This window comes from Microtus oregoni, unplaced genomic scaffold, assembly GCF_018167655.1.
Source record: "Microtus oregoni isolate MIOR12 unplaced genomic scaffold, Mior012 000034F_ref0000314, whole genome shotgun sequence".
NCBI lineage: Eukaryota > Metazoa > Chordata > Mammalia > Rodentia > Cricetidae > Microtus > Microtus oregoni.
In genome coordinates this window covers 13,877,835-13,890,948 of record NW_024543093.1, presented here as the reverse complement: position 1 = coordinate 13,890,948, position 13,114 = coordinate 13,877,835, and the positions used below count along the sequence as shown (strand labels likewise).

Genomic DNA, 13,114 nt, shown 5'->3' with positions numbered 1-13,114 from the left:
ACTGAGGCCTTTGAAAAATTCACAGGTATGATTTCACAAATATAGAATTACATTCAACTCCTGCTAGTCCTCTGCCAGAAAACTATTGCTTCTGGGAAGACACAGCTCACTCACCGCATATGAACACATTTAGTGGAAATTACCAAGTCTATGGTGCACACGATCTTTACCAAGTGGACACAAATATCAACTTATCTTTTAGAATGATTGAAGAAATGACAATAAAAAGGATAAAAATCATTGTAAACACAAATTTACAAAAGAAAAACTCTGTAATTAGATGTATATAACACAGGTAGCTAGCCACATAAAAGAAAAGAAAAAAATAGCAAACTTGTAAACATGGTCTGACTTATGATTTAGCTTGGTGGTGCCCACCTTTAATCTCAGCACTTGGGAGGAACAGACAGGTAGATTTCTGTGAGTTTGAGTCCAGCCTGGTCTACACAGCAAGTTCCAGGAGAGTCACGGCTACATAAAAAAAAGATCGTGTTGCAAAATTCAAAAGGAACCAATCCCCCCAAATGTGTGTATATATGTATATGTGTGTGTATGTATGTATGTGTGTATATGTATAATGTATTTAACCCTACCATCTGATTAGATGGGAAGGTTAACATTTGTTATTCTAAAAGTGAATGGAAAATCGATCAAAACTGAAGACAGGTCGGCAAATAAAAAACATCAGAGTCATCAAAGAGAAAAATAAGCATACACATAAAAGAATGGATATAAATCAATACAGAAATAAAAGTGGCTACGGCTCAGGAGATGACTCAAGTGGGTTAGGAGAATTTGCTGTGCAGGTATGAGTAACTGAGCCTGAATCCCTAGTACGTGCATAGAAGGCGGGTTTTCATCACAAGCCTGCTTTTATCCTCAGAGCTATATTGGTACAGATAGGTAATAAATCACATCTTCCTGACTGCCAGTCCAGCTCTGACCCCCTTTCAAGAAAGAAAGCAGTGTAATAGAACAAGAAAACATGTTCATAATTCACTAACACACACCACGTATAATCTTTAAATGGCTTTTTAATTCATGGAAAATAATGACTTAGACATTCATGAGGCATACATAGTTGGATCTCTGGGAGCTCAAGGCTAGCCTCCTCTACGTTATGAATTTTAGGTTATCCTGTGCTAGACAATACGAGCCTGTCTCAAAAACAAAACAAAAAAACCCAATACCAACAAAAGCAAAAATGAATGAGGCTATAGCCAAGAATGTCAGACTCTCAATATTCATTAAAAAAACCAATGGCCCGAGTGCTGGGATTAAAGTCGGGAGGCAGAGGCAGGCGGATCTCTGTGAGTTCGAGACCAGTCTGGTCTACAAGAGCTAGTTCCAGGACAGGCTCCAAAACCACAGAGAAACCCTGTCTCGAAAAAACCAAAAAAAAAAAAAAAAAAAACCAATGGCCTACTAACTAAATTGATGGAACAAAATACTTTTTTTGTTGTTTGTTTTTATTTTGTTAATTTTTTTTTTCGAGACAAGGTTTCTCTATGTAGCTCTGGCTGCCCAGGAACTTGCTTTGTAGAGCAGGCTGGCCTTGAACTTACAGAGATCCTCTTACCTCTGCCTCCCAAGTGCTGGCATTAAAGGCACACACCATCACTGCCTGGCATAATAAAATAGTATTAATAAATACTTCCATATTAAAATATCGATGGGCTGCTAAATAAAACAAAACCAGATGAAAGATAAAACTAACTCATGTATAAAAACACATCATTCATTAAACTCACACACTAGCTCTTCAGCAAACGACAAGATCATTTCATTATACTTTGCTTTATTCTCATGATTTTCTTTTCAGATGAAGGTCTCCCCTGCTGGGTGAAAGTGATCAATCCACTTCACCTACATGGATGGATTAGTGCTAACTTTCAACAATAAAAATTAGAAATCTGGACCCCAGACATGGATCTTTAAAAATGAACTATACTGCTGGATGTGGAGGCTGACACCTTGCCTGGGAACATCAGGAAAGCTAACGCCAGAAGATGGCCAATTCAGGGTCACCTTAGAATAGCAAAATATGACGTTTCATTTACAGTATGTATTTTCTGGATAAAGCAAAGAAACGCCCCCCCCCCAAAAAAAAAGTGTTCAGTCCTTTGTATTGCTGGCATTTGTCAGAATGAGCCTGAGGGATTTTCAAGGGACTTCTCCAGTATTTGCTATTACACCTGATATGGCACAGATTTTTGTCATTCTTATAGCAGAAAATTAGATCTGAAGTGAGTGCGCATGTGTGTCAATTGAAGAGTCCAAGAGTAAGAATATAAAAATGTAGATTCCAGAAACAGGAATGTAGAAATAAAGAAATATAAAGTTGTAAGCCTAGGAGAATGAGAACAGACTGTCAGCAGCTTTCTCAGCAGCTTAAGGATTAACTATTAACAGTGGGTTACTCTGCTTTATAACCCATAGCTCTACTTACAAAGCCAAACCATCTCTCTGCAAACTGAGAGCTGGCCTACAGATATGAGCTGAGTCAACTTTTAAGAAATAGATATTTGACCTCTGGGTTACGCATTATCCCTGCTATGTGAAACTGGCAGCATCAAAGGGGAGAACACAGAGCTTCAGTAAACACCATCTGGAAGTACCAAGGAAGACAATAAAGTACAAACACTAGTTTAATTGAAAAGCTCTGTTAATGAAGATTGTAAAGTAAGGCAATCTGTATCTGAGTTTTACCTTGAGATTGTAAAAATTCCTTTGTTCAGACCTAATGCCTAGTGCCCCTAGTAGAAAAAGAAAAAGGTGGGTTTAGAAAACAGCCTTTGCCACAGCCTTACAAATCCATCTCTGGCTGTGGTCTCAGCTAGCTGATAAGCTTTTTGTGCTCCATGGAGATATTTTATTTTATTTTTTATTTTTTCTTGGATTTTGGTTTCTGAGATAAAGTTTGCTTCTGATTTAGTAGACTTCGGTGATCTGCCCCCATCTTTGCACAACCCCCTGGACCCAATTCTCATTTTTCAGGCATATCTCCTGGCTGTCGTGGAGATATGCCTGCCTCTGCTTACTGAGTGCTGGAATTAAAAATGAGCATCACCACTGCCGGACCCCAATTGTCTCTTTTAACCAACCTTGTTATTTCTTAATTTTTGAGTTGATCCAGAATTTTCTCACATATTTTGCAACAATGAGTTCTCAAGATACATTCTTTTAAATGTTGTAAAACTGATAATGAATATTTTACAAATCCTTTATTAACCTACAGTGAGTATATTCATGTCTGTAAAAGAACCTGGGATAATTGAAAAATTTGGAAGATTTCCCATGTATGAACAATTTCTCTCCGAAATATTAACTTGAATATTTTTTGAGGGCCCGGAGAGAACTAAAAGCTTTCTTCACTGTGTACATAAGGTTTCTCTCCAGTGTGGGCTATTTTACTTCTTTTGACACAATTAAAAGAATAAAGACGACTTTCTCGCATTACGTGTAGCCTTTCTAATACTAAAAGCCCCATCGGATTAAAAAAATATATAGCTTCTCAAGCCCTACTGTGGTGGCATGCGCATTTAATCCCAGCACCTGGGAAGCAGAAGCAAGTGGATCTCTCTGAGTTCAAGCCCAACCTGGTCTACAGAATAAGTTCCAGGACAATCAGGGCTATACAACAAAACCCTGTTTTCAAAAACCAAAAACCAAACCAACCAACCAAACAAACAAACAAAAAAATCCAACAACAGAACCCCAGTTCTTTCTCTCCATTATGACATTTTCCCACATTTTAAACATAAACTTTCACTCTCGTGTAGTTTGATTTCTGTGAGAGCAGATTAAGTGGAGGCTGTTTTGGGCTGGAGAGATGGCTCAGAGGTTAAGAGCACTGGCTGCTCTCCCAGAGGTCCTGAGTTCAATTCCCAGCAACCACATGGTGGTTCACAGCCATTTGTAATGAGATCTGGTGTCCTTTTCTGGCGGGCAGGGATACATGCAGCCAGGACACTAGTATACATCACTAGTAAATAAATCTTTTTAAAAAGTACATTTAAAAAAGAGAAGACTGTCTCATGTTACAAATATCTTTTCTATGAATTAGTGCATGTCTTCCCAAACGATATCTTAAGAAGCCCTTCTCACACTTCTTACATACATAAGGTCTCTCTCTCCAGTGTGAGTTCTTCCGTGTATTTCCAGCTGATTAGAAGATATAAATCCTTTCGCACACTTCTTACACTCATAGGGTCTCTTGTTGCTGTGGGTTTGTTCATGTCTTTGAATATAAAAAGAATAACGAAAGGTTTTCCCACATTGCTTGCATACATACGGTCTCTCTCCTGTATGAATATGTGTTTTAAGGGTACTAGAACAAGCAAAGGTTTTCCCACAGTGATCACACACATAGGGCTTCTCACCAGTGTGAATTCTTTCATGTGTTTTTAGGGAGCCGGAACAAGTAAAGCTTTTCCCACATTGCTTGCAAAGAAAGGGATTCACGCCACTGTGAATTACTTCATGCTTTTGCAACTGAATCAAAAGCCTGAAGGCATCCCCACAATCCTTACATACATACGGTTTTCCCCCCAGTGTGAGTTCATTCATGTACTTGAAGGTTACTAGAAGTAATGAAGGCTTTCACACATTGCTTACATACATACGGTTTCTCTCCAGTGTGAATTCTTGTGTGTCTTCAAAGGGAAGCTGAACGAGAAGAAGTTTTCCTACGCTGATTACACACATAGGACTTTGCATCATGATTACATACAGAAGACATCTCAACAGTGTGAATTATTATTTTATGTCTTATAAGGTAACCTAACCTAACGAAGCCTTTCCCACACAGTTCACATACATGGGTATTTTTACCACAACGAATCTTTTCATGTGTTTTTAAGAAATCGAGATATGAAAAGCATTTCCCACACTGTTTACATACGTGAGACTTCTTTGCATGGGCACGACCGTCATTCCTTTGACCAGATCGGAGACAAAGAAGGTCTTCTTTGCACTCCTTATTTTTAGAAGGTTTCCCTCCAGTGTGAGCACTTTTATTTGTCTGAAGGGACAGAGGAGAACTGGAGCTGCCTTCAAATCCCTTATGTTTATACAACTTCTGTCCATAGTCCTGGTCTTCATGAGGTTTCTGTCCTTCCTGATGGTTCAGGGGCACACCTAGAGATGAACGGCCAATACTTTCTTCTCCACACACATGCTTTTCACGTGTGGCAAGTTCTGAACAAGATTTCAGGTTCACAGAGGGCTCTGGAATACAGCTGAGGATTTCTGGACACTGAAGACTTACTTTACAGTCACGGAATTTCTCTACCACTTGACTGCTGCAAAACAGGTTAAGAGCACATGACTAAGACTGTTTACTAATGACTGGAAGAAAGAAATGTTGGCTTCATGCTGAGAAATCGCCTGTAACATGTTTGGGCTGCAATGCTTTCCAAGACCCCTTGAGGAGTGCTACAAATGAAATAATGGTATTCATGTATGATGGAGTATGTCTCCTTGAGAGCATTAGATATTCCCATAACTGTTCAACAAAAATTTGAATCCACAATATTATGCACATTCTAAATGAGCTTCAAATAGAGTAGACCCACCAGCATACTGGAGATGCCAGCAGAACAGAATGACCAGCGGGACAGTAGCAGATGTGGTGTGATTCCAGCTTGAGTTTAGGAAAATCTATGTGTGCTATCAACAGCAGACCTGGAAAAGTGGGGCTAAGACCTTGGGAGCCCAGAAATGATGCATCTACACTAGAGATGGGACACTAGATTGTTTGCACTGTTAGAAGCTGAGTTTGCCTTGATGTCGTTATCACTATGCCCTGGTTCTTTCCTCTCTGAGTATAAAATTATGTAACTGACTTTTTGAGTCTGTAGACTCAAGGTCAAAGACTCTTCCTGTATTCCTGCAGGCCAGAAGAAGGCACCAGACCCTATTACAGGTGGTTGTGAGCCACCACGTGGTTGCTGGGAATTGAACTCAGGACCTTTGGAAGAGCAGGCAATACTCTTAACCACTGAGCCATCTCTCCAGCCCCCTGGCATATCCTTCTTGAGTCTCCTGTCTTGACTTCCCTCAGTGATTGGCTGTAACCTGTAGTCCATATAAACACTTTCCTGCCCAAGCAACATTTGATCATGTTTTAGCACAGCAACAGACAGCAAATAAGGATACAAATGAAACGAATTATTCATCATGAGTCCTGTGTTGTTGTTTGCTGAGGAATAGGACAAAGAACCCAGCTATGTACTTTCTAATACTGGCCTCTAGTGCAACCACAGGAGATGTGCTCAGTTTCCTAACAAGTTTTAAGGAGTATTAACTAGAGGCCTGCTGAGATGGCTCAGCGGGTAAAGGCACTTGCTATGCAAGCTGCTGGTATGTTAAGCTAGAAAGAGAAAACCTGCTCCCTGCTCCCACAAGTTGTCACTGACCTTCACAAGAGCACTGTGGCATGCTTGTTCACCCCCATGCATACACAACGAAAATTAAGGCATAAAAACATTGTAAGTAATGTCTACCAAACTAGATTCATCAGCTAGAGAAAATATTCAGGATTAACCAGATAACATTTATCTGATGCCTGTGAAATTATTGCAAAGCTTCTAAGGGAGAAGAGGTGTTGTTCTTGTGCTTTTATTGTTGTTGTTGTTGTTCCTAGGGTTTTAAACTTTGGATATAGTTGTCATCAACTGTCTGAGAACTCTCCCACATTCTTCACAGCTATGAGTGAAGGCGTAAGTCATAAACAATGCCACACCAGTTTGGAATTATGATTAATAGGGTGGTATTTATTTAAAGGGGAAAAAACTTACAGATCACCGTCAGCCCTCTGGGCAACCAGGAAGGGAGTCTAGTCGCCAGTGGAGCAGGAAGTGAAGAGAGAGAGGAGAGAGAAGTGGCCGCTTTTTTAAAGGGAGAGAGACCACGCCCCAATGGGCTGGTATCTCAGCATCGATAGGCTGGAGGAGTGGGAGGACCTCCCGTAACATATGAGGGGAAGGACTCACTGCAGATCTCAGTCCCCAGATACCAGGTGACTGTTTTGTCCAACATTTCTAAAAGCACACACATTCTAAGGACAGTTGCTATTGAGTCCCTGGTGAGTAGTAGACAATCAGATTTTGTGATGAGAGTAGTTAGGAAGATGAGATGCCGAAAGAGAAACTAGAAAATTATCTGCACCAGAGCTCGTGCTGTCCTGATGTTTCCTTCCCAGAAAGCTCCAGTTTACTTGTAGCATTTGTGTTTGGGGAATCTTAGTCTGTATGAGCAGTACAGTGTGATGATCAAGACAACATGAACACTTGTGGAACATAGTGTCATGTCAACTTCTTATTAATCCTGTTGAAAGACCCCCACTCACTAAGCAGCAGTAATGCCATTTTGCAAGGCTTAAACTTTGGAGCAACGCAAGTAATTAGAACAGGGAAGTTCGACTTGAAAACAAGGGTGGAGAAGCCAGGCGAGATATCTGCGGTCAGCCGGTCAGCCACCTGGCCCCAAGCGATAAGGAACCCGCAGCTGGCCTGCTCTAATGAGAACCTCCCGTTTGCATAGTCAGCACATGTGCCCAACTTAGAATGTCAGTAATTCACAGAAGAAGACAACTCCCCCTATGAAAGATCCCAGCTTATCTGCTGTAACGTCATTTCACAAAGCTTTTGACGAACGACTGTAAGTGCAGAGTAAGGTCAGGGTCCCTGGCTGCAAAACAGGATCTTTATATCCATAGATTAGGACAGGACATCAATTAACAGGATGTCTGTTCCCATACATCTGTGCTGGGAGAGGAAAAACCACCTGTGCCCCTTGCCCCATTCCAACTGACCACTAACGATGCATTTGCTTCTGTAATCTGCTTCTGCTGCCCTCTTTCCTATAAAAAGACCTTCCCCCAGTCTGCAGGCGCGCTTGTCTTCCGAGAGACTAAGTCGCCCCAGGTACCTGTGTATTAAATAAAGCCTCTTGCTATTTGCATCCGAAGAGTGACTCGCTGTTCCTTGGGAGGGTCTCCTCAGCCTGAAAGACTGCCCAGCACTGGGGTCTTTCACTGTGTGCATCTCCAGGACCATGGGGCTGACTGTCCTGGAAATATATGTGTGTGCTTTTAGGAGCCAGTGACCTTTGAGGATGTGACTGTGAAGTTCACCCGGGAGGAATGGGCTCTGCTAGATCCATCCCAGAAGCAGCTGTACAAAGATGTGATGCGGGAAACCTTGAGGAACCTGGCTTCTATAGGTACCTGAGCATTGCCTTTTCTAGTCCACCACAGGACAAGTGTTTCTAGTTTATCCGTTCTGATGTAAGAATTGGATTATGGAAAGGGGATGGGTGTGAATATGTCAGATGGGATCACTTATACCTTCAATTTAGCTGTTGTCTAATTTTTTCTGTTATTGATTCTTTTTTTGCCTTCTTTTTTTCTTTTTCATTTTTTATTTAATTTATTTTTTATTAAAGATTTCTGCCTTCTCCCCGCCACCGCCTCCCATTTCCCTCCCCCTCCCCCGATTAAGTCCCCCTCCCTCATCAGCTCGAAGAGCAATCAAAGTTCCCTGCCCTGTGGGAAGTTCAAGGACCACCCACCTCCATCCAGGTCTAGTAAGGTGAGCATCCAAACTACCTAGGTTCCCACAAAGCCAGTACATGCAGTAGGATCGAAAACCCATTGCCATTGTTCTTGAGTTCTCAGTAGTCCTCATTGTCCGCTATGTTCAGAGAATCCGGATTTATCCCATGCTTTTTCAGACCCAGGCCAGCTGGCCTTAGTGGGTTCCCGATAGAACATCCCCATTGTCTCAGTGTGTGGGTGCACCCCTCGCGGTCCTGAGTTCCTTGCTCGTGCTCTCTCTCCTTCTGCTCCTGATTTGGACCTTGAGATTTCAGTCCGGTGTTCCAATGTGGGTCTCTGTCTCTGTCTCCTTTCATCGCCTGATGAAAGCAGTGTGCAGTGTGGTGGTTTCTCAGGAAATTCGGGATCAACCTACCCCTGGACCCAGCAATACCACTCTTGGGAATATACCCAAGAGAGGCCCTATCATACAACAAAAGTATATGCTCAACTATGTTCATAGCAGCATTGTTTGTAATAGCCAGAACCTGGAAACAACCTAGATGCCCTTCAATGGAAGAATGGATGAAGAAAGTATGGAATATATACATATTAGAGTACTACTCAGCAGTAAAAAACAAGGACTTCTTGAATTTTTGCATACAAATGGATGGAAATAGAAAACACTATCCTGAGTGAGGTAAGCCAGACCCAAAAAGAGGAACATGGGATGTACTCACTCATATTTGGTTTCTAGCCATAAATAAAGGACATTGAGCCTATAATTCGCAATCCTAGAGAAGCTAAATAAGAAGGTGAATCCAAAGACAAACATATAGGCATCCTTCTGTTATTAATTCTTAACGATTTCTCTCGTTCTACATTTTAGGAAACAAGTTGGAAAACCAGAATGTTGTAAATGAGTATGAAAATCTCTGTAGGAAATTAAGGTAATTTGTTTTCCAAGCCACATTTTATAGCTCTGTTGTGCTAGGACAATTTACGAAGAAGTAAAAGATGTATTTGATATCCAGCCTCAAACTCTTTCGTCTCAGGAATTTTTTTCCTAAAATTAAAATGTGCTAAGTCTCAGCAATAGTTCATTGCAAACATTCTAATTTTGAGAACTAGAATATGATGATGTCACATGTGATGTGCTGTCATAGCTCATATATACAAACCTTATGCCATACCCAGTGTCTTAGTTTGATTTTGTATTACTGGGATGAAGGCTGAGCCAAAGCAATTTAAAGTGAAAAGGGTTAACTTTACCTTGCAGTTTGAAGTCCATGATCAAGGGAAGTCAGGGCATGAACTCAAGCAGGAACCTCTAGGCATGAACTGAAGCAGAGGCCATGGAGGAATACTACTTACTGCCTTGCTCCCCATGGCTTGCTCAGTTTGTTTTCTTATAAACTTTATGACAAGCTGCGTGGGAATGGTACCGCTCACAGAGAGCTAAACACTTCCACACTGATTATCAAACAAGAAAAGCTCCGTAGGCTTGCTTATAGGTCAATATGATGGGGACATTTTCTCAACTGAAGTCCTCTATGATGACTCTTGGTTTTGTCAAGTTTAAAAATACCAGGATTGGAATAAAAGCACTTGGATTGCCACTGCCCAGATAGAAAGAAAAGTCTAGCTTGTTTGGTAAATTACCACCACCACCAATGCTGGTGAATATGAGTGGTCAATAAATTCTGACTGTAACCTGCCTGGCAGAACTGAGGATATTCTAAAGACTCTGAACAATGGACACCCCCACCCCCTATGGAGTTTTCTTAGGAATCTCAAGTTGAAAGAAGGACAAGGTGCCAATCAGAGGGAGGAGCTTGTCTCTCAGAAAGGGATTTCACACCCTTCTAACACTTGTCAGACCCCCTGCCAGGAAGAGACTGAAGCCCCCGCACTGGTGGGTGAGCAGAGGGTGGGGCCCTCACCTTGACCTGCACTGCAGGACCTGCATTGCTTATTCAGGACCTGGTCCTCTTTAAACTTTCCCACTTCAGGGCCCTGAAGACAGACTTAGGGGCCTCCCTAGACCTCTCTGTCCCTCTTCCAATGTGCATTTACGAAATTAATCTTTTTCCTCTTTTCACTAATAACTTGGCTCTTTTTCTTGGCTTACTGAGAACAGGTGAGCGGGCCTGACTTGGAGCCTAGGTTGGGAACGCCAAGTTCAAGAACACAAACATGTCTGTTTGTTGTTCATATACCAGCCTCAAGACTCCTGGGGTTACTGTTACATAAATAATGTTACAGAATAAGCAGAAAGGGAGCCGAGGAGCGATTCTTTGGGAGAGATATACATCAAGTCACAGGCGACCATGCTGAAGTCCTGAAGGGAGAAACAACCTTCAGCTCTGGTGGACAAACCAACACAACAAAAACAAACAGCAACCAAAGACTAAAGCCGGAAGGGAGGACAAAACTAGGAGTCCACAAAGGCTGGTTTCCCCACTTTAAAAAGTGCTGCTCCTTGAATGGATAAAAGTCTCAGGCCGTGAGGAACTGAGTCAGGCTGTGTACTAGACATAAAGAACTGTGTAGCCCGATCCCATTCATTCTGCTTCGCCTCCAGAAGCAGTATGCCTGCGTATACTCTGCTCCCCGTCAAACCACAAAAAAATTAGCTTAACTTCCCGGTGGCTACCTACGTACAAATACATGTTCCCCAGACCCTCTAAAGTGCACTCAATCTTCCTGGAAAAGTTAAGGTGTCTCGCTGTTCCGCTAAAGTGGTCTCAGTCCGTTGTAATCACGTTTGGCTGCTTCTCTGCTTCATTTATTTTTACATTCAGACTTACAGGTCCTCTGGATAGCTGCGCCCTGAGACACTGTATTGGGTGCGGGGAAGTTTTAGGGAGAGAGACAGTGACCTAACAGATACCACCCACGCACATTGCACTCCCTCACCTCGGCTCATGAGCTCCGGTTCGACTCCTAAGGCTGCCCACTCATGACCCTCTACGGTGTCCGTAGGCAGCGGCCGCTAAGCTAACTGAGCTCTCAGGTAAGGACAGGACCGCTGCTTTGCCTGCTGGTCCAGCTCCACCATGCGGAATCTGGGCAGCGTGGCGCAGCAGAGCCAGATGAGACTCATTTGCGTGCAAGAGGTCATGTACCTGAGACCGCAGCTGCCTCCTCCGCATACCTGGGACGCGTTAGCACGCACCATTTCCAGCCTTGGGTGTCCTGGTGTCCTTCTGAGGCTCCGGAAGTCAGTGAGGGCGACCTGGATACCTATGTCTGGGATCTAGGATCTATTTCCAAAGAACACAAACGTGCCTAATGTCGGGGGGCAGGGAGGGGATGCAGGAAGGAAAGTAACCAACCTAATAACCACGAATAGCCTCACCTATGGAGCAAACTCCTCATTGGGTAGTCCACGCATTCAAATAAGACCATGATAGGCCAGCGAACCCTAGGCCCGCCTCCTGGAGCTCGAGGGACAAGAGAAACAACTTTTACTAAGCAAGATAGAGATCATATTACAGACTATAGGCCTCTCCAGATCCCTGAATTCTGCTGTGACCCATGTCTGAGCGCCATGGAGGGCTAGTACAGGGTGCCGAAGAAAGCTTGAGGGCGTGAAGGCAACTGTAGACCTTGGGGTTGGGTGGAAAACTCCTTTCAGAACTAGAATCAGCCGCTGCATCTGCCTTTTTGCTCCGTGGCTCTTGTGGTCTCCCTCAAAGGCCAAGCACCTTCCAGGAGGACCACAGGGCTAAATAGGCATCTTAGAGACTTTGCTGAGCATGCGTTGAAGGCCTGGGCCCTGCCCACGACCCCACCACACCTGCATTAAAAATAAGACAAGAAAAAAAAACTAAAAACGAAATACTTTAGACAAATATTTATTTTTAATTACGTCTACACGCACGCGTCTGTGTGGGTATGAGCAAGGGAGAGCAGTGTCCCCAGAGGGTATTGGATGAAATCGTGTTTGCCATCCAGATTGCTTTAAAAAGCCTATACCTTTCCAAAACAGGCAAGGAGATAACCAAGTCAAACTGCAGCAGTGTCTGATGGTCGAATGCCCACTGGTGGCTAAATAAACCTGAAGCTGCACTTGGGCATTTCTACTACCAAAAACTAATAAAATATGTGTAATAGAGTGGAACAAAAGGTTACTATATTCATATATCTTCTTAAGTAGACTAGACAATAATATAGGGGGGAAAGTGTTTGCTTAAAATGAAGTAATGGGAAAATAAATATTTTTTGCTGTGTATTTTTTAATGAGGACATATACTTCCTGTCAAAATACTACTTCAAAATGTGATTATAGAATAAGACAGGAGCATTGTAAGCGAATGTGAAGTTATTCTGGGCTACAATAAAAATTAAGCTAGCAGCTATTACCTAGCTATTGCCAACTTCAAAGAATCCAAGAGGGGATAGGAAGACGATGGCTCAATGGTTAGGAGCATAGGCTGCTCTTTAGAGGATCTAGGTTTAATTCCCAGCACCCCAACAGGGAGGCTCAAAACTATCTATAAGTCTAGTTCCAGGGGGCCCAATGCCTCATCAGGCATCAGGTACACATATGCAGGACAGACACGGATGCAG

The 13,114-nt window shown here is 42.6% G+C and overlaps 2 protein-coding genes across 2 annotated transcripts; one reads left to right on the top strand and one right to left on the bottom strand.

Annotated features, from left to right (window-relative positions):
* Positions 1-4,089: 4,089 nt before the first annotated feature.
* Positions 4,090-6,441, bottom strand: LOC121432321 (zinc finger protein 239-like). The gene is given in 4 exon segments (XM_041630174.1): positions 4,090-4,539; positions 4,541-4,655; positions 4,788-5,199; positions 6,420-6,441. Coding segments are annotated over 4 exon segments (999 nt in total).
* Positions 6,442-6,710: 269 nt separating this feature from the next.
* Positions 6,711-9,493, top strand: LOC121432320 (zinc finger protein 124-like). Its single transcript, XM_041630173.1, has 3 exons — positions 6,711-6,722; positions 8,100-8,226; positions 9,429-9,493. Exons 1-3 carry the CDS (start codon positions 6,711-6,713, stop codon positions 9,491-9,493), a joined length of 204 nt encoding a protein of 67 aa, XP_041486107.1.
* Positions 9,494-13,114: the final 3,621 nt, after the last annotated feature.

Coding starts and splice junctions, on each gene's coding strand:
- LOC121432320 (XM_041630173.1), top strand. Junction 8,227..9,428: donor GAGGAACCTGGCTTCTATAG/GTACCTGAGCAT, acceptor TCTACATTTTAG/GAAACAAGTTGGAAAACCAG.